We start from the raw sequence: 23,436 nt of genomic DNA on the forward strand, positions 1-23,436 counted from the left end.
ATAAATATAATCTTATAGATTATATAGTACGTAAATAATATATGCTAAGCACAAATTTTAACATGAGCGTAAAGAATATGCAATCCAATTGACCTTAGGTTACAATCAATTTTGTAGCTAAACATTGTCCAAAAAATAATATGTTTATTTCTTTTACATTGAAATAGAAACCATTAAATAACAAACAACAAATGAATTGGGGGGGGGGGTGGTATGCAGAACAGCTGCATTATTAGACATTAGGCCTAAGAAATTTCACCTACATCTGTTCTGCCAAAGTAACGAATATGGGACTCCTGACTCTATGTTTAGTGTCACTCCATTCCAATGATGCTGATAAATGGGTAATTTGGTTAGTTTGGAGCAACAATGGCGGCCCCTCTATCGTAACATTGAAAGATTTTTTCTCGTTAAGCTGACTAAAAGCCAGTACGTTCGGAATAACAGAGACCTTGAGATTCCTCGGCGCCTTGACAGTTGCCTTGTATATGGAATTTTTAAGGCCCACATTTGTAACTGTCCTATGAAAGATGACGTTTATACTAGTGTTAGGGTTTTGAAATTGATAATACATGGATGGATAATTTAGGGAATCATGTCCTCCAATGTCAGGGACACTTGCACAATCGGTGTTATCTTCAGTGAACAAGCGTAGTGTTGTCCCACTGTAGCCCTCTTTACATAGGAAGCGGATGTAGTCAAACTTTGACAGGTCATAGATCAATCCAGGCTGCAGTGCGCTAACAGGGTCAATCTGGCCAGCACCATAGCCTAACTCAGCAACAGCGGCCTTGATTTTCAATTCAGATGCTGATCATTTATCAAGAAGAAAAATTATAAAACACTCATGAAAAATATTAATTTTTCATATTATAAAAGTTATTTTAGGGAAACATGAGATAATATCTTGATCAATGTGTTTATATAAAAGGAAGAAAAATGTTAAGATTATTACAAATTTGACTATCAGATGTTGACAAACTAAAGTGACAATATGAATTTCATTGGTGCAACTTCAATAACTAACAAATAAATATTTAAATTACTTTTTTGTGAATAATGACACATCAATTTAATGTACGGGTTATGTAATAAAAATTGTAGTATATCTCTAACATTACTCAAAAAATATATATCAAACATTTCTTATTAGAATGTATTGCACTCCATTAATCATGGAGAAATTTTATTTCATAGTTAAGATATTATTTTTGAATCAAACAATTAACAGATTGTCATGTGATATTGGATACATATTAACATGACTAATATTTATTCTAAACAAATTGTCATATTAACCACATTGCTGGTAAACCATTAGGAATGTGATGGCCTTGGAGAATTTGAAATAAACACTAACAACCTCTAATTGACACCATTCCAATGGTGGTTCTTGTAAAATGGCACTAATCTTTAACACATCATGAGTTAAAATGGGAAAATTTCATGGGACTAACCAGTTGTCATTAGGGCTGATTTGATTGCAGACGGAGACCAGTTGGGGTGGAATGTTTTGACGTAGGCAGCGGCAGCAGCCACATGAGGGCAAGACATTGAAGTTCCAGACATTAAAGTATACACATCAAACTGATCGTCGTCAAGAGTCCTAGTCACTGATGAAAGTTTAGTATAAGCAGCTAGTATATTTACCCCAGGTGCCACAACATCCGGCTGCAAATCAAACATAATTTAAATCCTTCACACTAGTATATAACTATATATGGTATAAAACATTAAAAAAAGTACACAAATTTATGCCTAGAATGGCAATCATTGCAAAAGGTTACCTTAAGTAATGTGCGAGAGAGCATGGCTGGACCTCGAGATGAAAAGGAAGCGTAAAGGGTGCAAGCAAGCAGCATTGGGTGTTGTATTGGACTTTTATATGACAAATTTCGAGGGAATCTGAAAATTTTACCAATGAAAAAAAAAAATCCATAAAGAATATTAATATATCAAGTAATATTTTAATTAATAGAAGACTTACATGTTATAATGAACCCCAAATAAGGTATATAGAAATATACTTTAAATTGGTGACAACAAAAAGAAAAAGGAAAAATCTAATCAATAACAACTCTCCTAGCCCATAATTAGGGGGCGCATTTTGTATAACAAATTTGATTCCTCTTACTTGGTTGAGTTGACATATGCAAGAATTTTGTCACCAAAAATAGAATCAACATAGGTAGCAGGGATAGCAGATATAAAGCTCGTATCTCTCTTCTCTCGGAGAGATACAATCGCCCCGATCCCACCCAAACCCTTAATGTAACTAAGTCTTGCTCCTCCTTGGCATAGCACAATCTTCCCATTGACCTTTTTCGGGTCAAGACTCCCTTCATCACAAAGCCTCGCCCAATTCTTTAGTTGATTAGTGCTACTAATATATTGAACTGTGCTACTAATATTAATAGACTGAATATATAAATCATGAAATAGAAAATCTTGAAGTAGAAAATGCTCTCTAATTACCAGGGAGTTGAATCTTTCGATAAAGCACTATTGGCTGCTATTGCCGCGGTGGTTAGAGGGTACATCTCGCTTTTTGGTGAAAATGTGTTGATGGAAAGTCCCCGTTATTCAATGCACCAAGAATATAATGATTATGATCAAGTGAAATGAAAAGACATCATATTTACCACCGTATACTCTTAGTATAGTGGTCATTTCATAAATATAAATGCTTGTGAGATGCGGTAGACAAAGACCAGAATTTAAATCTCCAGAAGGGAGTTTCACACACATATACACTAAGCACTTCTTTATTAACTTTATCAACAACAAAAAAAGTCGCTTCTTTACTAAATATTGTGACATTCTAAATGAGACAAGTTGTTTTATATATGATCATCCAATTAAAATCTTTTAAATCTTGTAACTCTGGTTAGTAAAAAAAAAAAAAAAAAAAAAAAAAAAAAAAAAAAAAAAATTTAACTATAAAATGAATTCCATCCATTTCAAGTGAAATGGAAAATAATCATGTTCCTAGATGGAAGACTCCTTTACTAGGCAAGGCCATCATATTTAATACCACAAGTTGCTTTAGGATCGTCTCCATTATGAAATATTTTCATATTTTTGGTTAGATTAAATATTATAAATCTAGTCCTATATCATTTAAAATTTTAACGGTAGCAAAACTTTGTACACCGTCCCAAAAAGAATGGAGTGACTTACAGTAGTTTCTATGCCATTTCCAACTTTAACCGGAGTCAAAAACTGTCTATCTAAGCCAGAAGCACCAACAGTCATTATCCAAGGAGCTGTGTTCTGCACTGTATACAAATCTGGGCCGTCATTCCCCGCTGAACATGCTGTAAAAATCCCCATCTTCATTGCATGAAAGGAACCAATCACAAAGGGATTGTCATAGAAGCCATTCGATTCCATACCAATAGATATTGATAGCACATCAACTCCATCATCAATGGCATCATCCATTGCAGCCAAAAGGTCAATATCACTGCAACCTTTGGGCCAACACACCTTGTACATTGCAATGCGTGCTGATGGAACCCCACCTCGAGCTGTGCCTTGGGCTAAGCCGTATAAGCTTGCGCCTGCTATTGAGGCACCTGCTATGGTGGATGAAGTGTGAGAGCCGTGGCCTTGTTCATCTTGTGGGGATGGATTTGGTTCGCTTGTGGCGGGGTCGTTGTTGTAGAACATTGCACCTATTACCTTGCTGCATAAAAGGGTGAATAGCTTGGAAATTAAATGAGAGGGCCATGCATGTGGAGAAGTATTATTTAAAATTCATTTTCGTCCTGAGTAATGTTAAAAACAGATTTTTTTATTTATTTAATTTTTTGTAAGATTTGTTATGATTGGAATCTTATCACTTTCAACTGGATCTACCAGACCTACTTTTTATTGTGCACTACCATATTAGCCATTGTGAAAAAAGAAAGTTATAAGTGCAAATAGTGTTACTGGTCAAAATATTTTGTGGTTGGCCAAAATTGAGGAGAGAGATTGAAATTGTTTACTTGTTGCAGCCAGTGAAGTTGCCAATTACTTGGCATCTACCCTTCCATTTTAATGGAGGAGGTCCTAGTCCTTTGTCGTTAAAACTTGGAGCTTCCATATAAATTCCTAAAAAATAAGAGGAGGAAAAAGAAAAGATTACGAAAGTTATCAAAACTGTCCCATGTAATAAGGATAAAGTCAAAGCTCTTTGAGAAGTCTTAATTTTTTACCTGAGTCTAATACTCCAACAATAATATTACTTTCAATTTGATGGTTTCTCTTCAATGCTTGAGGCATTCTTAAGAAATCCCATGATCTTGTTGTATGAAGTTTCCGTATTCTACTAGGAAATACCGACACCACATTTTCATTGTCTGTAAAAGATGCATATATGTATGTAAATTACATAAGACAACCACCCCCAAGAGGGGAAAAGAAAAGAAAAGAAAGAGATATTTTGTAACGTGATGTTTTTAGTGTGCACCTCGTAGTTTTTGAACTTCATCTGGCAATAGGTTTGCTGCAAATGCATTAAAACTCTTCGTGTAGCTATGAATTTTGGACTGTTGGGCGGTACTAACACTGTAAAACGACAATACTCGATGGTTTAATTGTGTACCCAAATGTTACAATATGTTGCATGCGCTCTGATGTCATATTATATATGGATTATACCCTAAAAACTAACTTTATATGCATAGAAAAGCCTAATGCTATACATATTGATCGGTTGCGAACAATTATAAAACCCTCCCCTACCACTAAATCTTTGACCCATGTATAAATTAAACTCTACACAATTTATTTTCCATAAAAATGAAAACCAAATCAAGACATTGATTGCTATAGAAAATCTTGGTATTGGTCAACAAATCAAGGGTTTGATTGCTAGAAAAAATCTTGGGATTAGATTCCATTATTGTAATGTACCATCGTGAAAGGTGTATGAGAAAATGTAGTGTTTTGAGCTCTTGTCTTGTAGATGTAGGCCGTTAGGCCGAATCACGAAAACACTAATGTTTTCTTTCTTTTCTTTTTTATTTAAAATTTATATATAAACTATTCCATGTATAAATTACAACCCAAAAAAAGAACAATTTCATGTAAGAAATAAAAGGAAAACAAGTATTGTATAAAATTGAATATGTGTAGATGTAAGCATGCAATGTGTAGGGACAGCTACATGTGTTTTGTGCCTAAGGCCAAGATTTTAAGTTCCTTTTTTTATATTTAAACATTAATTAAATAATATTAATTTATTTTTATAAAATTTTATTTCAAAAATTTTCTTAATATGGGAGAGTTTTAAAAATTAACTTTTATTGATTGAAATCTTTTGGCTGAGTCCATTTTTGGGGCCTTGATTTTTTTTTGGAAAGGTAGGAATATCTTAACAGAATATATTCTACTGGGTAATGAAGGGGGCTTTATTTAATTTGAAGCCTTTAGGCCACTACCTTAGTTGCCTATAGTATTGAGCTAATCCTAGCAATATTTAGATATTTAGTCATCCAACTTACTCTTGAATTACTGAAGAAAGCACGTTGTGTTGAAGATCAGCAGCATTGGTTTTTGACCGCAGTCCCTCTCCCTCTCCCTCTCCCGTAGCAGCAGCACTGGCTTTGACCGCGGTATCTCTCCCATATACACAATGTACGCCTATGTGATAAAGAAAAATAAATTTATGATTAGTGAATGGAAATTATAAAATTTAAATAATATACTTAGTAACTGTACGTGTTCATACAAATTATAAAAATATATTCACCTTTCTAAATGTGTCACCAGAACCATGAGTGAATGACCAATGAAGCTGCGTAGCCAGAAGGAAGAGGGTGATCATAAAAGTTCGAACCATTTTTGATTGCATGCGATACTGCTCTTCCTTTCTCTCTTGCTCCTATATTTATAGTCAGATTTTTTCTTAAAACATCCCTAGTTTTTCTAATGTGTGTTTCTTAATCTGGTGGAAATTTTCGTGCTCAAATGCAATCTTTGACTTTTTCCAATTTTCGGTTAGATTATTGCATAGAGTCATAGACCAATTGCAAGCAAAGGTGTTTAGATGTAACTTCATTATAATTAGTTACAAGCGGTTTCCTTATTAGCCTTTTAACCTGTTAAAACAGAGACTAAAGACTAAAAATTTTCTTAATGAAGTTTCTTCTGTATTGAATTAATTAAACAATGTAAAATTCCTCAAATTTCTTTTAAAAAATGTATAAATTAAGAGTCTGTTATTTATATAACTAAATTTAGTGTTAAAACCAACTCCTAAACTAACAGCTCGTTATTAGGATGTTATGATGGCTCGATTTGTGTACTGGCTCGATTTTTTCCCTGAAATCTATCTATACCATTCTTGAGTCGGTGGCATTTATTTGGTCAAAGTAAGTTTGCATGCATAGTCCTAGTAGTAATAGGACTACTTTGGCAATGTATGATATGCACTAGAAACCAGGTCCTACTTGGTTTAGGACTTGTATCCGACCTATGCTAGTGTATATATATATGCATAGGTTCTCTTGTATTCAGTTAATTGTATCTTAGAGAAAGGGTTAGCCGAATAGGAGAAATAGTACAAGATTAGCGCAAATACAATAGGTGCTCTATTCTTTGTGAGAGAGGGTGTATGGTGTATTTGGGGCTTGGGTTTTGTGAATGTGCTATGTAAATTTCTAATGTCTATTTTTCTTCTCTCTTCTTTAATCTTGCATTAATGAGTTTATTTTTCGCAACAACTATCTATAACATGATTTCCCTCTTTGATTTGGACTTTTATCAAGGTCAAAAACACCTCATCTATTAACCAATGATTTCTCCTACAAATGTTTTAGGAATAGGGCCAATAACATCAAAAAATTCCCCATAAAATCCACCTTTTTGAACAAAACTTTTATATTTTTTGAAAATACCCCTACATCCTAAGTTTAAGCATAACAAAACTAGAGGACAACATAGTAAAATTATATCTCTAACTTCATCTAGAACTTCCCTACAAAATATGACCACTCTCTCATTACCTCATGTCTTTAAAAAAACTCTACTAAAAAAAAAAAAAAGTCACCATATCTCACTTATAAAAAAAAATTATCAACAAGATTTATCGGTTTCTGTTGTTTTGTTTTTTTGAATTTTCATTTTCCTTAATCCCTATTCATTCTCACTAGATGGTTTTTTTTTTTTTTTTTTTAAATCTCATTTTATTTATTTTGAAAAAAAAAAAAAAACACTTCTACTATAAAACCATTATTATAACTTCTCATCCATATTCCTTAAATTCAGGCATTACCGCATATCTTTTATTTTTATTTTTTTGGGCAGTTCCCAATTATCTCAATCACAATTTCTAAAGATATGACTATTCCAATTAGTAGTATTTGTTCAAAGTTAAAAAATTCACAAATATTTTTTCAAAAAAAAAAATCACAAATAAAAAACTACCAACCTACTAAATCATGAATCCATAATTCCATCACGAAAAAAAAAAAAAAAGAAAGAAGAAAATATAATCAATGATCAGTTACTAGTTGCCACATTTCAATTCTTTCTCACTTCTCCCACTTCATTGTACCAAAAAATAAAGTTCATTTCATGCCCGAATTCTATTGGGAGAATATCGATATATTTGTAGTTGGTGACACCACTTTCTATCGGTGTAGGGGTCTAAAACCTCATCGCTTTGCATGGCTTCTCTTATCAATCTATTATCCTACAAGTGTTTTAAGAATATGTATGTTTATAAATTGTATCTTGTTACTCATTAAATTCTTCTTCTTTTTTCATTAATGAAGAATTATGACTAAACTTAAAATAATTTCTTTTTAAATGCCTCATTGAACATGCTAGTATTATTCCAAACAGCTTGCACCTAATCTAAAGTTCCCCCAATTTTCCACGTAACTAATCGGGGCAAAATTTAATACAGTTTTGTCCAAAAGTAAAGTTCCCACGTTTTTACGCATCACTTTTTAAAATTTTTTTACGTAAAGTTTCATATTTACTCTCAAACCCATAAGAATCGGTCAAAATGGGAAATTAACATTAATTTTCAAACAATATAATTAGTAAGCACTGTTACAAAACTATATTTTTTTACTAACATCTCGAGTCTAAGAGACTCGATTTTGGGCCTAAAAATCAAGTCTTTGAGAGTCGATTTTCATGGTCTAATCATTTTTGATGTGGCATTTTTTCCACATGGCGTCTACCTGGAAATTGAGTCTCTAAGACTCGATTTATCTGTAAAACACACTTAACAGATTTTCGCAAGTGTTGGAGTACAAAACACAAACACAGATCAGCCACCATCTATAAGCACAGACCAACCACTATAAAATACAACCCACAAATCCGAGCATTAATCCAACAACTCAGCATAAATCCAACCAAATCCACCCCTAACAACCACCTCAAATCCAGATTTTTAAAAAAATAAAAAATAAAAAAACCCATCATTCAACACATCAGGTACGACGGTGCTCTGGTCGCAGTAGATCAGGTATGGCAGCGCGTGGTCTTGGGTTTGCTCGTAGTTGACGCGCTTAATGACCCAGCCGCATCCGCCAGAAACCATCAACACCTGCCAGAAACCACCGCAACTCTAATTAAAAACCCATCGAAACCCATTGCGAGACCCACGAGCTAAGCCACCCATGAACCACGAAGTCAACCCACCAAAAAAAAAAAAAAAAGAAGAAAGGGAGAAGACAGAGTGACAAAAATGGGAGATAGAAATGGTGAAGATTGAAGTCACTGAACAGAAAAAGAAAGAGGAGTGACAGAGATGGGTCAGCGTGGGTTGGCGGCGATGGGTCTGTGGCGGCTATGCAGTGTGGAGGAAGAAAGAAGTAGATGGAGAGGTAGTGAGGAGAGAGACACGGAGAACAAATGCATAGAGGAGGAAAAAAAACGCAAAAAAAATAAGGAAAATAAGGCACAGAGGAGGAAAATGAAACGCAGAAAAAAAAGAAGGAAAATAAGAAAAGTGTATTTTACTAATATAAATCGAGTCTCAGAGACTCGATTTCTAGGCAAACGCCATATGAACACTAAAATCGACCCTCAAAGACTCGATTTTTAGGCCCAAAATTCAGTCTTTTAAACTCGAGATGTTAGTAAAAAATATAGTTTTGTAACAGTGCCTACTAATTATATTGTTTGGAAATTATTACTAATTTCCCATTTTCGCCATAAGAATCTGTCATCTGCTTCTCTCTTAGCTCTTTCAAATTGTAAAATGCCAGCCTTTTCTGTCTCCACTCAGTCCCCTGTCATCTCCAATTGCGGGTTAGAATGTCAGAGATCTTGCAACGCTCCAGATCTCCCTCGGCCTCGCAACCATGGTCAGATTTGTTCGAACCCTGAATCTTCATCACCTTTCAATTCATTTGTAGGCTTCAAACCTCTTCTGCCTCCTTTTACATGTGTTCTAATTATGATATTGTTCAGGATTGATTTCGGTTTCTCTCTCTACTATTCGATGAAATTTGTTTTTTTATTTTTAAATCTTGGGTCTCATACTGTTTTTCTCATTGTTGAATCAAAATGTAGAATTTCAGTTTCAGGGGGGCATCAAAGCTGTTGGCCAACATTCTGTACTCATGGGCATATCTGTTGGGAACTTGATTGCTAGATGGGATGATGATACGGCGAGTGTTTTTCCTTGAATCATCTTTTTGGGTTGCTTTGTATTAACTTATTCCATACATGTTCTTTTGATGTTGCATGACATATGAGATCTTTTCATTGAGCTTTTTTTTTTCTCCTCATGTTGTGATCAATCTAAGTAGCTATATTATGGTTATAGTAGAAATTTTTTTGATAAAATTTATTTAAATCTTAAACAACATGATTTTTTTTTCATGACATATTTTCGATGAAATTCCTTTTAAATTTGATTATATGATCTACTCATTCTTCCAAGTAGGCTTCTTTATGTGTTCTGAAAACGTTTGTTAAAATTTCTAGGAAACATGAGTTCTATTAGTTTGAATTTAAGAACCCCAAGGCCAATCAACTCAGGATGCTTCAAATTAAACTATGAGCCTAGCCCAATGAACTGTTCTCATGGCAATCATCTTGCAGTTTCATGTCTTGCCAAGTAATAGGATTAGTAGTGACACTGATGGTTGGCTTGGGTTGCATATTTTGCTTCCTCAGGTGGGCCACACGAATACATCTTTTGGCCAACCTGATTGTGCAATGTTATACTCTTCCATTCAATTGGAATAAGATAATGTGTTTGCCACAACTCTAATGTGGTAGTCACAACAACATAAGATAATTGTGAAAAATTGTGATCCTAAAATAACTCTTGGAACAAGGAAGAATTGCATGAAATGATCAATTGCAAACGTGATGAAATCTTTGCAGGTATGTTAGCTTTCTAGATTAATTGTTTTGGTATTTTATTTATATTGGGCTGTTATGTTTATTCTAATTATACTTTTGTTGTTCACTCATACCTCTTTTTGTTTTCTAATTCTGTACTTCATAGCTTTTTTATTTGTGGTCGTCTGATTTGGAGGATCGATTTAGCCGCTAAGTTTGATTGTGTTTGTGGTTTTGGATCCTGAGCTCAATACTGATACCATGAAACAAAGAAATTTCAAGGCCTGTCCAACAATCACCACCAATCTCCCCTTTCACAAGCACCTTCTTTTCTCATTCTTTCTCTCATTGGAAAACCAGCAATTCAGTTTTCTATTTTTCTTTGGATTTTGAGTTTTGGTAGATATATATTACTTGGTTTCTCAATCCAAAATTTTTTTTCACCTTTGGTTTATCAACCCCCCTCAAATTGTTCCATTAAATGATTATGGAAAACTGGTTTGCATCTTGGATAGTTTTCATCTTCATTGTCTTAGAACTTAACATGCAACATAAGAAACTATAGCTTTACCAATAACTTGATCATTGTCTTAGACGTTAACATGCAACATCAGAAACTACAGCTTTATCAATAACTTGATCATTATCTAGACGGTGGTAGATAAGGTAGATATTCAAATATAGTTGGTGAACATGCACGTTACATTTTCTTTTTCTTTTTTTAATAGGAAATCTAGTGGAAGCTATTTACTTCATGACTGGAAATTTTGGTTTACATCTGAAGCAGTCTCAGAATTTATAATGGGTGGAATTTCCTTCATCCATGTTACTAAATCATCCATAAATTGGGCATACTTGGCTAATCCATGCACTGCCTTATTTCCTTCTCCCAAGTGTGGCGTACTTCAAACTGGCATAACAACTGCATGTGATGTATGGTACCTACAATAATATTGGCAATAGCTGCAAAAGATTGTATTGTAACACCCCAAATATTTTTAAAGCAATTTTTCCGAAGAGAAATAATATCTAATTGGACTTTATTTTTTTAATCAGCGTGGTTAATTATTTTGTGGAGGGCTTATGAATACTTAAGTGATTTATGGGGCTAGGTGAAATATGGGAGGAAACTTAAGGGTGTAGTGGTAATTAAACTCAAGATATTTTTGGGGCACAATGGTAATTATGCTTTTCAACTTAAGTCAGCCCCCTCCCTCTTTTCTTCCTCATTTCACGTTAAAATCCCTCTCCCTCTTGACCGGCTGCCTCTTCTCTCTATTTCTCTATCCTTCTATCTGACCCACCCACCAAAACACACACAACACACTCTAGCTCCCATCTCCTTCATCATTTCTTTCCCTTCTCTAGTCGAAATCTCTCTATTAGGAAAGATTATGTTTCTATTGGTTTTCCTAGTAGCTAAAACTCCATGAGATTTTGAAGTGGAGATTAAACCCAAGGTAAAAACCTAAGCTTTTATCTCTATTTCTTCTATGAAATTCCTTGGGTTTTGCTATTTAATGATTATGATGGTGAATACTTGATAGGTTTTGGTGAATAATGGAAGATTAGAGGGTTAAGATGATTTGGGTAGCAATTGTTTTGTTTAAATCCGAAAATTGCAGTTCATTGGTGGGTTTTTGCTTTAATGGGATGATTTGGTTTTTACTATGGGTATTTATCCTGTTTTGTATGTATTGCGCTTTGATGTTGTGGGTTTTGTTTTGGGGGTTGTTTTATTGAGTTGTTGGGACATTTAAGACTTTATTTGGAGGCTATTAATTTAATGAGGTGAATTGGATGTTTTGTTTGGCAACCATGTGGGTTGGATTTCTTGAGAAATCATATGGTTTTTGACTTATGTTGAGGATTGGAATTTATTTTTGAAAGTGAGTTCCTTGCATTTTGGGGAAAGATTTTGACATGAGATAGTTGATGGTATTAACTATGAAATTGTTTAATTGATATATACATTATGCTTGTTGCATGCCGAGTGTTTGATAAATTGCCTATATGAGTCATGGGATTGAATTTCTTGAATTGTGTTGTGATGGTTGTCATTTTAGGTTATGGGTTGTAATCCTAGTTGTTTATATAAGATTTTGGGTTTGATTCAATATGCATTAAATCAGGTGGTTTTAATGTGAGTAAATTCTCAAATAAATTGTGCTAGTCTTACAACTATAGCGATTTTCTAAAACTGTCATGATAGATTTGAGTCAGCTGCAATGCATGATTTTTAATAAATTATAGAAAAATCATTTTGAGCTGAATTTTTGGTGGTACATACTATACATATAAAGGCTTATCCCTATTTAATTTCAAGTTGATTAGATAACTTTTCATGGATCAAACGGTTTTTACAAAATGGCTGCCCTGCTATGTACTAAATCTGAAAGCAAGACTAAAACGTTGAGAAATTGTGAAATTAATCCTAAACCTCGGTTGATTTTATCTTGGCTTATATATATTATTTAGTAATCAAAGAGATTCATGTGTATTTTATATTATCTTTTGATGCACATTATTACGGTAGTGAATTTGAAATGTTTTGGTTGTGTCAGCACTGTGAGTTCTTGGATGCTTGTTTGATGTCCCTTCGGAATTGGTGCCTTGGGGTAGTCAAGTTAGGTTTTAGGCCATCGATTTGATTTTAGTAGACCATTTTCAATTTATGGAGACAAGTTTGAGGGTACTTTGTGATAGGCCTTGTTATTGATAGGCTTGACCGTTGTGTTTCTAGGTTTCGAGATTCTTGGTGATGGACCTAGTAATTGGATTGCTTGCTTAGGTGGTGGTGCCCGGTTGAGGTAAATTGGTTGGTCTCTTGAGGTAAGTAACTTCTTAATGGGATATTTTTTAAGATAACCATGTTTCATAAATAATGTAGTGGTCAAACACATTTTGGAAAATTATATATGGATATATGTTTTCTTAAAAGTGTTGTGTTGTGACCCTATTATATATTATTATATATGAAAATGCATCATATTTGGTATTGCATTTGGGGAAATGCATGACTTGTTGATATGGAAAAATGAGCATATTTTATTTAATCTTTGATAAGGAAATCATGGAGTTTATGGTATATTAGAAAATTAAAGATGCTTATCTTGTCTTGTTATGTGGGAAATTGATAGAAAATCTTTTTGACAAGAATGAAGTTGAAAACCTTACAAACTTTGTGGAAGTTAGATTATTTAAGATTTTTCTGAAACTACCTGGATATAAACTGCATTTGAAAGGAAATGTATACTGTGAGCTTTATGTGGTTTTAACCCTATGTCATGTGTGATTTCCCAGTGATCACCCGATTTGGTTTTCGTAGTCTTTGTGACAACAGAATCAAATCCAGGTCAGTGCCCTTTCACTTTGGATGACGCATTCTTCCTTGCTACCCACGGGGGGAAGAGGTTCCTTGATTGTGTGTGGGTGAGGCTGCTGCCCATGGGGCTAAGAGACCATATGCAAGAGAGGTCCTATTTGACGCGCTCTCTCTGCTGCCCATGGAGGGAAAGAAAAACCTTGAGGGTATGGGTGAGGTTGCTGTCCATAGGGCCAAGAGTCTGCATACCAGAGAGGACAATATCATGCCAGTTGTGAATGGGTGGATCCCCTGACCAGTCTATGTGGTAGTATGGTATATTTGTGATAAAATTATCGTATGTTAGATTTTATGGCTTTGGAGATTATATTGTTAGTGCTCACAGATTATAATATATAGTTTCATGGTATTACTTTGAGAAACTGTTACATTATTATTGAAAGAGATCTTGCAGTATTCAGTTAGCAATTTTCCAAACTAAAACATGTTTTGTAAACTGTTTATAATCATGAAACTTGCATTTCCCCTACCCCCATTAATTATGCTACTTACTGAGCTTTAGCTCATCCCAATCTCCAATAGTTTTTCAGATAAATTAGCTACACATCGAGCATGGAGCTTAATTATTGGTGGTGATTGGAGTGCTATATTAAATTGGGAGACTTGGGCCATTCGTGGTTGATGACTCAATCTTACAAAGTTCAACGAAATCATAATTAATTCTATTGGAGGTTGGATACTTGAGGTCTGTTAGCCTAGGGTGTTGTAGGCCTAGATTTTTGTTGAGGTTGCATACCTTAAAGAGGATTGTAGCTTGTGTTTATTTTATTTGGAGCATTGGATTGTTAAGTGTTTTGGGAGACACATGATTTGTAGTATGTATTGCTTGTAAATGTGTCATAGAGCTCTGACTTGTATTGTGGAGAGATCCATATATTTATTTACTTCGTAAATGAAAAAAAAAAATCTCATACAAGTTCTCTCGAAGGCTTGGTTTTTCATGCTTTAAACCTTTTTGGGTTTGGGGTGTGACATGTATTCTTCTGTTTCCTACTTTATGCCTGCTCATGAAAGAAGCGAGTATTTTTATCCCTAAATTATGCCCAACAACTATGTGATCTCTGATGCCACATATCTTCCTCCATCACATATAATTTCAATTGGTTCAATTAGTTTCTTGTCTCTCCTATCTGCTCTTGGTTTGAGAGACCAACAACATGTGCCTCCAGTGTTTGCAATTCCTTTTGCATACGTTATATGTTCTGCCCCATGTGTCCAAAGACCCGTGAGTTCCATCTTGTTAAGGCAGCCCTGCAATTCTCCAAACAACCTTCAATTGGATTTGCCCCCTCCCATGTGCATCCCCGCCTCCCACACCTCCTTTACAACCTCCTCGCTCTGATCATGTTTAAGCCACATAGGTTTAAATCAAAAAAGTTTGGCAGTTCCTTTAGTTTTTTGTGTGGGCAAGTCTAATCTCAACAATAAGACAGTGGTCAGAGGCCAAATTTGCTAGATGAAACAGCCTTGCTCTAGGGAACTTCCTTCGCCACTTCGTTGTGACCAGAGGTCTATTAACTCTTTCTTTAATGCGTCCATAATCCCTCCTATCCACGGCTGAAGTAAACCAAGATCCTGTTTAGCCCAAGTCTCTCAGCCCCATACTTTCTAAACAATCTCTAAAATTCGTAATTTGTCTACTAAACCGGTCCACCCACCCCTTCCTTCTCATTGACACTTAGAATTTCATTGAAATCTCCTATATATGCACACCTATGGTTTGTCAATCTGTTGCCCTAGACATTTTAATAGCTCCCATGACTGTATTCTCTTATGTGTTTCAGGGTTGCCATAGAATCCTGTTAATCTCCACACCCCAATCTCATCATTGGAATAAATCATTGCATCAATGTTACATATAGATCTAATCATAGTGGTTAGTAGCCTTTTTTTTTACCCTATTAATCCCAGTGCTCTTCTTAGTACTTTCTTTACCAAATGATGAAAAATAAAAATGCAAATTCCCTATAATATAAATGTGAGATTTCTTCTTCTCAAAGTTTATACTCTTTCTCTCACTGAACAAATTTTGTAATCTTAAATGTATAGATGCATGGATAGGTGATGGTTTTAGTGTTGATATGTTTTTGAATTGAATAAAATATTCTCTCCCTTACCCTTTAGAAAGTGCCTAGGTTAGCCATTAGTGGTTGATTATCCAGCACAATGTTCTGAATTTTGTTCCGTTCTAGCATAGGGTTTAGCTTTTTTTTTTTTTTTTGCTATTTTTTTTCCACAAAACAATTGCTATTGGCTTGACTGCAATAATTTTGAAAACTTTCTTCTGTTTCAAGTTTAGAATGAGTATTGAGAAGGATGTGCAAATGCAAGAGGCAATGTGGGAAAGACAACATGAACTTGCGATTGATAAGATATATGCTAGGTACATGAAACTTTTCCTTCTAATTTCAATTGGGTTTTTTTTTTTTTTTTTTTTGTGGTCCTTATTTTTTTTTTCTTTTTGATAAACTTATTCTTAGGTTTTTAAACATTTATATTGTAAATTATTTGATTTTTGGTATCATTCTTTCATGGACTAATTGATTTTCAAAAATTGGCTGGCAGGTTTGCAAAAGTTTTTGCCTTACCAGCTGCTGCCATGGTTAATTAGGCGTGTTCTCATTATATCTAGCATTATATCCAGCACGTGTCTGATTTTTAGAGTTAGGTAGTTAGCATAAATGGTTAAGGCTAACAAACTGTCTGTTACTCGAGCAGCTTAGCTTAGAAGTGTAATATGATTGTAATAAACTCTTCATAACAGAAATAACACTCAACCTTTATTCCTTGCTCTCTTAGCTTTCAAGCCATGCCTCCCAATTTATGATATTGAATAAAAGAACGCGCTTGGGTTTTGAAAAAGGTTTTCGAATTGGTTTTAAAAAAGTGAATATTTGCATTGCTGAAATACTTGGATTGCCCATATGATTATAGATTTTTTCTGGATTTTTGGTCCTGTTTTCTTCTTTGCTAAATGGATGTTTGGTCAATGAATTATATGTTTTTTAACATGTATCATATAGTTTGTGGTAAATGTTATGGGATAAAGGCAGATATAGACAAATTTTAAAAATACAACATGGTAATTGTTAGAAATGCACACTAACAGTAACAAAGTAGCCTTAACATAGGAAACAAATACATTTAGTCGAATGCAACTAAATGAAATTATATTGAATTCAAGCCTGAGGCAGAGTTTGGCAGACTATGAAAATTGTGTAAAAAAAAGAGAAGATTGTATTTGTGATTGGAACAATCTTCTAACTCATATTTAATAGATTTCTCATGCATCGCACGGTTTATTGACTAGTTACCTAGTGCAACTTCTATAGCCCCCTCTCTCTACCCCTCCATCCAAACTGACAGAACCATTCTTTTGATTTTTTTTTTTTTTTTGGAATCTTGATCATTTTCCTTCAGATATCATACCAATATCAAGTTTGTACCCATTACAAAAACTTTACTCCACAGAATTTGAGATTAGTGATATTAGCCTTACCACTATTTTTTACATCCTAGTTTTTATTTATATATTTATTTATTATTATTGTTATTGTTATTAACTTCTGAAAGTAAATATCTATTAGGAAAGATCAATGCATGCACACAACACAAGGTAGTTTAGAAGAAGATAATATATTAAATAAGGAACTGGTGTACTGTGTACATCTCCCTATTTACACCCTCCAATAATATCAGGCCACATCACTAAGCTTCACCAATCAAAATGCACTCATCCACCTACAAACTTCTCTCTTTAAGTATTATATTTTCTGTAAAATACAAAAGATGGGAGCCCAGTCACCGACCCGATTCAGAGAGAGAGAGAGAGAGTATGTGGATGAGTGCATTTTGATATGCGAACAATGTTGATGTCTTTTAATGTTATTGAAGGGTGTATATCAAATAATACCAAGTGTTGCAATCACAAGGCTTCACGACACTAACTCGATAGAAGTTGAGGTTGAAGGAAATTTCAAGATCAAAGTAACATGTGCCTATAACCAAGAAAGATTCACGTGTTCATGATTATGGGATCACACAAGGGGATTGCTTTGCTCATCTAGACTTGAGCTTCAAGTTTTATGCACTGAGTGGCCAAGCTAAAGGTGATTTGTGCCAAACTTCTGCGATCAACTATGTAAGCAAGGTAAAGATGGGAGTTGTCATGCTAGTATGGCAATCTAAATTGCTCTATTGGGATGAACGGCCAAGGAGTAGTTTGTGAGAGATATAATTAATTATTTTGCTTTTTAGTGGTCTATTGAGTTACCTAGTGAGCTCTCGTAAGAGCACTCTTTTGTCATATAAGGTCAGGGTCATCATCAATGACATATTTCTGGCCATTTCATTTAGTTTCTTCGATCAATTAGTTTATATATCACAACAAAATGGTAAACAGCAAATACTCGTATGTTTATTTCTTTTTCATTGAAATAAAAACCATCGAATAACAAATGCATTTGGGGGGGAGGGGGGGGGGGGGGGGGAAGCAGAACACCTGCATTATTAGACATTAGGCCTAAGAAATTTCACCTATCGTGGTGCAGATAGCGAAATCAATATGGGACTCTTAACTCTGTGTCTACCATCACTCCATTCCAATGATGCTGATCGATGGGTATATTGGAAAGTTTGGAGGAATTGTGGTGGCGCCTTTATCGTAACCTTGAAAGATTTTTTCTGGTGCAACTGAGTAAAAGATAGTTTGTTTGGAACAACAGTGACCGTGAGATTCTTCGGTGCCGTGACAGTTGCCTTGTATATAGAATTTCTAAAGCCCACATTTGTAACTGTCCTATAATAGATGGCTGATATAGTAGAGTTAGGGTCATCATACTGATAATACAATGTTGGGTAATTTAGGGAATCATATCCTCCAAATTTAGGGACACTTGAGCAAGTGGTGTTATCTTCAGTGAACAAATTTAGAATTGTCCCAGTGTAACCCTCATTACATAGGAAGCGGATGTAGTCCAACGTTGACGAGTCATAGATCAAACCAGGCTGCAGTGCGCTAGTCGGGTCAATTTGGCCAGCACCATAGGCTAACTCAGCAAGGCCATCCTTGACTTTCATTTCAGTTGCTGATCATCAATCAAAAAGATACATTATAAAACACTCAAAAAGACTCGTTTTTTTTTCATATTATAAAAGTTATTTTAGGGAAATATGAGATGATATCTTGATCAATATGTTTATATAGAAGGAAGACAAAAATGTTAAGATTATTATAAACTTTACTTCTTACAAACTAAAGTGACAATATGATTTCAATTGGTGCAACTTCAATAACTAATGAATAAATATTTAAATTACTTTTTTTGTGAATAATGACATTTAGGTTTGTAAGAGTTATGTAATAAAATTTATAATATCTCTAATATTACTCATAATATAAATGTCAAACATTTCTTATCAGAAAGTAATTCTCTCCATTAATCATGGAGAAATTTTTTTTCGTAGTTAAGATTTTTTTTTGAATCAAAAAGTTTACAGATTGTCGCGTGACATTGGATACATATTAACATGGGTAATATTTTGTCTAAACCAATTGGCAAATTAACCACATTGCTGGTAAACCATGAGCAATGTGATGGCCTTGGAGAATTTGAAATAAACACTAACAACCTCTAATTGGCACCATTCAAATGGCGGTTCTTGTAAAATGGCACTAATCTTTAACGTATCATGAGTTAAAATGGTAGAGATTTAGGGGACTAACCAGTTGTCATTAGGGCCGATTTGATTGCAGAAGAAGACCAGTCAGGGTGGAATGATTTGACGTAGGCAGCGGCAGCAGCCACATGAGGGCAAGCCATTGAAGTTCCAGAGATTATATTATACACATCAAACCGGTTGTCATCAGGACTCCCAGTCAATGATACAAGTTTAGAGTAAGCAGCAAGTATATCTATCCCAGGTGCCACAATATCCGGCTGCAAATCAAACATAATTTAAAACCATCATACTATTATATATGCTAAGAAAAAAAGCATACAAATTTATGCCTAGAATGGCTATCATTGCAAAGGGTTACCTTGAGTATTGCACTACTTTGCGTGTTCGGACCTCGAGATGAAAAGGAAGCCACAAAGGGTGCAGCAGCATTGGGAATTCTTTTGGACTGGTATATGACAGCTTGAGGGGCTCTGAATATTTTACCAATGAAAAAAAAAATCCATAAAGAATGTTTAATATATCAAGTAATTTAAGGCAAATGTCATCAAGCACCGTGTAGTGCTTGTTAAGATTAAAAAAATATGGGTCCAATTAATTAAAAAATTGGATAAATGAAAAAATTGTATAAAGCTAACCCTAAAGCCTATAAAACTAACAAAATACTAATATAAAAATGAATGGCTAACAAAGATTCTGACATAAAGTTGATTGTTAACAGGCACTCTACGGTGCTTGTTAACATAATCCATTTTTTGATTTATAGAAGAATTGCATGTTATAATGAACCGTAAATAAGTACGTATAAAAGTAAAAGCTATGCTAACTTTGTGTTAGTATGAGCCTAGATTATAGTTTAATTTGGTCATGACAAAAAGAAAAAAGAAAAACCTAATCAATGACAACTCTCCTCGCCCACTATTGGGGGGTGGGTGGGGGGGCATTTTATATAACAAATTTGATTCCTCTTACTTACTTGGTTGAGTTGACATATGTAAGAGTTGTGTTCTCAAAACTAGAATCAATATAGGCTTCAGGGATGGTAGCTGTAAAGCTCGTATCTGTCTTCTCTATGAGAGATATCAACACCCCGATCCCACCCAAAGACTTGATGTAAGTTTCATTTGCTGCTTCTTTGCATACCACAATCTTTCCATTGACCTTTTTCCGGTCTAGCAACCCTACATTACAACCCCTGCCCAATTCTTTAATTGATTAGTGCTACTAATATTAATATTCTGAATATATATTAGGTTAGGTGATCTTCAATTACAGTATAAATCATGAAATAGAAAATGCTCTCTAATTACCAGGGAGATACATTTGGCGATAAAGTACTACTGGCTGCTATTGCCGCGCTGGTTATAGGGTACAGCTTCTTATTTGGTGCAAATGTGTTGATGGAAAATCCCTGCTATTCAATGCACCAGTAAATGTAATGTGATTATGATCAAGTGAAATGAAAAGGCATCATGTTCCTAGATGGAAGCACTCCTTTACTAAATATTGTGACATTCTAAATGAGAGAAATTGTTTTATATAGGATCATCCCCATTTGAGATCTTAATATCGTAACACTCTCTACATGGTTAGATCAAAAAAATTAAAATCTTAACTATGAAATGTTTTCCATCTGTTTCAAGTGAAATGGAAAATAATCATTTTCCTAGATGGAAGCACTCCTTTACTAAGCAAGGATATCATATTTGATGCCCCAAGTTGCTTTAGGATAATCTCCATTTTGAAATATTTTCATATTTTTGGATAGATTAAATATCATAAATCTAGTGCTATATCATTTAAAATTTCAACGGTATCAAAACTTTGTAAACCGTCCCAAAAAGAAAGAAGCGACTTACAGCATTTTCCTTGCCATTTCCAAGTTTAATTGGAGTCCTAAACTCCATATCCAAGCTAGAAGCACCAACCGTCATTATCCAAGGAGCTGCGTTCTGCACTGTATACACATATGGGCCGCTATTTCCCGCTGAACATGCTGTGAGAATCCCCTTCTTCATTGCATGAAAGGCACCGATCGCAATGGGATCGTCAAAGAAGCTATTTCCAGCCCCACCGATAGATATTGATAGCACGTCAATTCCGTCATCAATGGCATCATCCAATCCAGCTAGAAGGTCAATATCACTGCAACCTCTGGCCCAACACACCTTGTACATTGCAATGCGTGCTGATGGAACCCCACCTCGAGCTGTGCCTTTGCCTAAACCGTACAAGCTTGCGCCTGCTACCGTGGCACCTGCTATGGTGGATGAAGTGTGAGAGCCGTGGCCATCATCATCTAGTGGGGATGGATTTCTTTGGGGAGAATTGGGGTCGTTGTTGTAGAAAGTTGCACCTATTACCTTGCTGCATAAAAGGGTGAATTGCTTGGAAATCAAAATGAGAGATCCGTGCATGTAGAGAAGTAGTATTTAAAATTAATTTTCATCTGGAGTAATGTTAAAAACATAATATTTTCTTTTTAGAATTGTTGATAAGATTTGTTATGATTGGAATAATGTCACTCTCAGAATCAACTAGACATACTTTTATGGTGCACCATCGAATTAACTATTGCAAAAAAGAAGGTTGCAAATTCAAATATTGTGTTGCTAGGCATAATATTTTGTGGTTGGTCACAATCAAGGAGAGAGATTGAGATTGTTTACTTGTTGCAGCCGGTAAAGTTGCCTACTACTTGGCATCTACCCTTCCATTTTGACGGAGGCGGTCCTAGTCCTTTGTCGTTAAAACTTGGAGCACCCATATAAACTCCTAAAAAAGGAAAGATTAAGAGAGTTATCAAAATTTCCCCATGTAACAAGGAGAAAGTCAAAGCTCTTTAGCATCCATATAAATTGCTAAAAAATAAGGGGAGGAAAAAGGAAAGATCAAGAAAGTTAACAAAATTTTTCCATGTAACGAAGAGAAAGTCAAAACTCTTTGAGAAGTCTTAATTTATTACCTGTATCTAATACTCCAACAATAATATTACTTTCAATTTTAAGATTTCTCTTCACTGAGAGAGGCATTTTTAAGTAATCCCATGATCTTGTTGTATGAAGTTTCCGTACTCTGCTAGGAAATACTGACACCACATTTTTGTTCTCTGTAGAGGATACATATACATATATAAATTACATAAGACAACCACCTTAAGAGCAAAAAAGATAAAGAAAGGAAGAAAATGTTGTGTAACATGATGTTTTTAGTGTGCACCTTTTAGTTTTTGAACTTCATCTGGCAATAGGTTTGCTGCAAATGCATTAAAACTCTTGGTGTAGCTATGTATTCTAGCTTGTCGGGCAATACTCTCACTGAAAAATGAAAGTACTTGATGGTTTAATTGTCTAGCAAATGTTACAATTTGTTGCATTCTAGCTGTAAGTTCATATCATGTATGGATTATATCCTAAAAACTAATTTTATATGCCTAGAATAGCCTAATGCTATACATATTGATTAGTTGCTAACCATTATGGAACCCTCCCCTACCACCAAATCGTTGACCCATGTATGAGCTAACCCTACTTTATCATCCAACTTACTCTTTAATTACTGAAGAAAGCAAGTTGTGTTGATGAACAACAGCATTGCTTCTTAACCGCGGTGCCTCTCCCAAATACACAATGTACGCCTATGTGATAATGAAAAATAAATATATGATTAGTGAATGGAAATTATAAAATTTAAATAATATACTTAATAACTGTGTTCATACAAATTATAAAAATTTATTCACCTTTCTAACTTGGTCACTAGAACCATGAGTGAATGACCAATGAAGCTGCGTAGCCAGAAGGAAGAGAGTGAGCATACAAATTGGAACCATTTTTGATTCTTCCATTGTATGCATACTTCTCTGGCTTTCTCTCTTGTCCCTATATTTATAGTCAGATTTTTTTCTTTAAACATCCCTAGTTTATCTCATGTGTGACCAAAATGTAGCCTTTGACTTTTTCCAATTTATAGTTAGATTATTGCAAAAACCTATTCCAAGAAGAGGTGTTTAATTAGGTGTAACTTCATTATAATTAGCTTGGCCACCTGCTAAATTTATCTTAGAG

At 34.7% G+C, this 23,436-nt stretch overlaps 3 protein-coding genes and 1 long non-coding RNA gene across 4 annotated transcripts; 1 reads left to right on the forward strand and 3 right to left on the reverse strand.

The window, feature by feature from the left end:
- Positions 1–259: 259 nt before the first annotated feature.
- Positions 260–5,830, reverse strand: LOC142606404 (subtilisin-like protease SBT4.15). Its single transcript, XM_075777762.1, has 11 exons — positions 5,758–5,830; positions 5,493–5,631; positions 4,457–4,554; positions 4,203–4,346; positions 3,993–4,098; positions 3,182–3,688; positions 2,514–2,577; positions 2,135–2,418; positions 1,788–1,905; positions 1,458–1,671; positions 260–810 (listed from the first exon to the last, which is right to left on the reverse strand). The coding sequence occupies exons 1-11, from the start codon at positions 5,828–5,830 to the stop codon at positions 260–262; spliced, it is 2,298 nt and encodes a 765-aa protein (XP_075633877.1).
- Positions 5,831–11,539: 5,709 nt separating this feature from the next.
- On the forward strand, positions 11,540–14,419 carry LOC142608235 (uncharacterized). The gene is made up of 3 exons (XR_012839449.1): positions 11,540–11,765; positions 13,049–13,137; positions 13,609–14,419. It is a non-coding gene; the product is annotated as an uncharacterized LOC142608235 (long non-coding RNA).
- A 3,807-nt stretch (positions 14,420–18,226) lies between these two features.
- LOC142606405 (subtilisin-like protease SBT4.15) lies at positions 18,227–18,769 on the reverse strand. Its single transcript, XM_075777763.1, has one exon. The coding sequence runs from the start codon at positions 18,767–18,769 to the stop codon at positions 18,227–18,229; it is 543 nt and encodes a 180-aa protein (XP_075633878.1).
- Positions 18,770–19,410: 641 nt separating this feature from the next.
- On the reverse strand, positions 19,411–23,192 carry LOC142605637 (subtilisin-like protease SBT4.15). Its single transcript, XM_075777069.1, has 10 exons — positions 23,112–23,192; positions 22,918–23,006; positions 22,589–22,686; positions 22,335–22,478; positions 22,039–22,144; positions 21,229–21,736; positions 20,680–20,780; positions 20,346–20,564; positions 19,731–19,842; positions 19,411–19,629 (listed from the first exon to the last, which is right to left on the reverse strand). Exons 1-10 carry the CDS (start codon positions 23,184–23,186, stop codon positions 19,411–19,413), a joined length of 1,671 nt encoding a protein of 556 aa, XP_075633184.1. The 5' UTR covers positions 23,187–23,192.
- Positions 23,193–23,436: the final 244 nt, after the last annotated feature.

The sequence above is a fragment of the Castanea sativa genome, chromosome 8 (assembly GCF_040712315.1).
Source record: "Castanea sativa cultivar Marrone di Chiusa Pesio chromosome 8, ASM4071231v1".
Taxonomy (NCBI): Eukaryota; Viridiplantae; Streptophyta; class Magnoliopsida; order Fagales; family Fagaceae; genus Castanea; species Castanea sativa.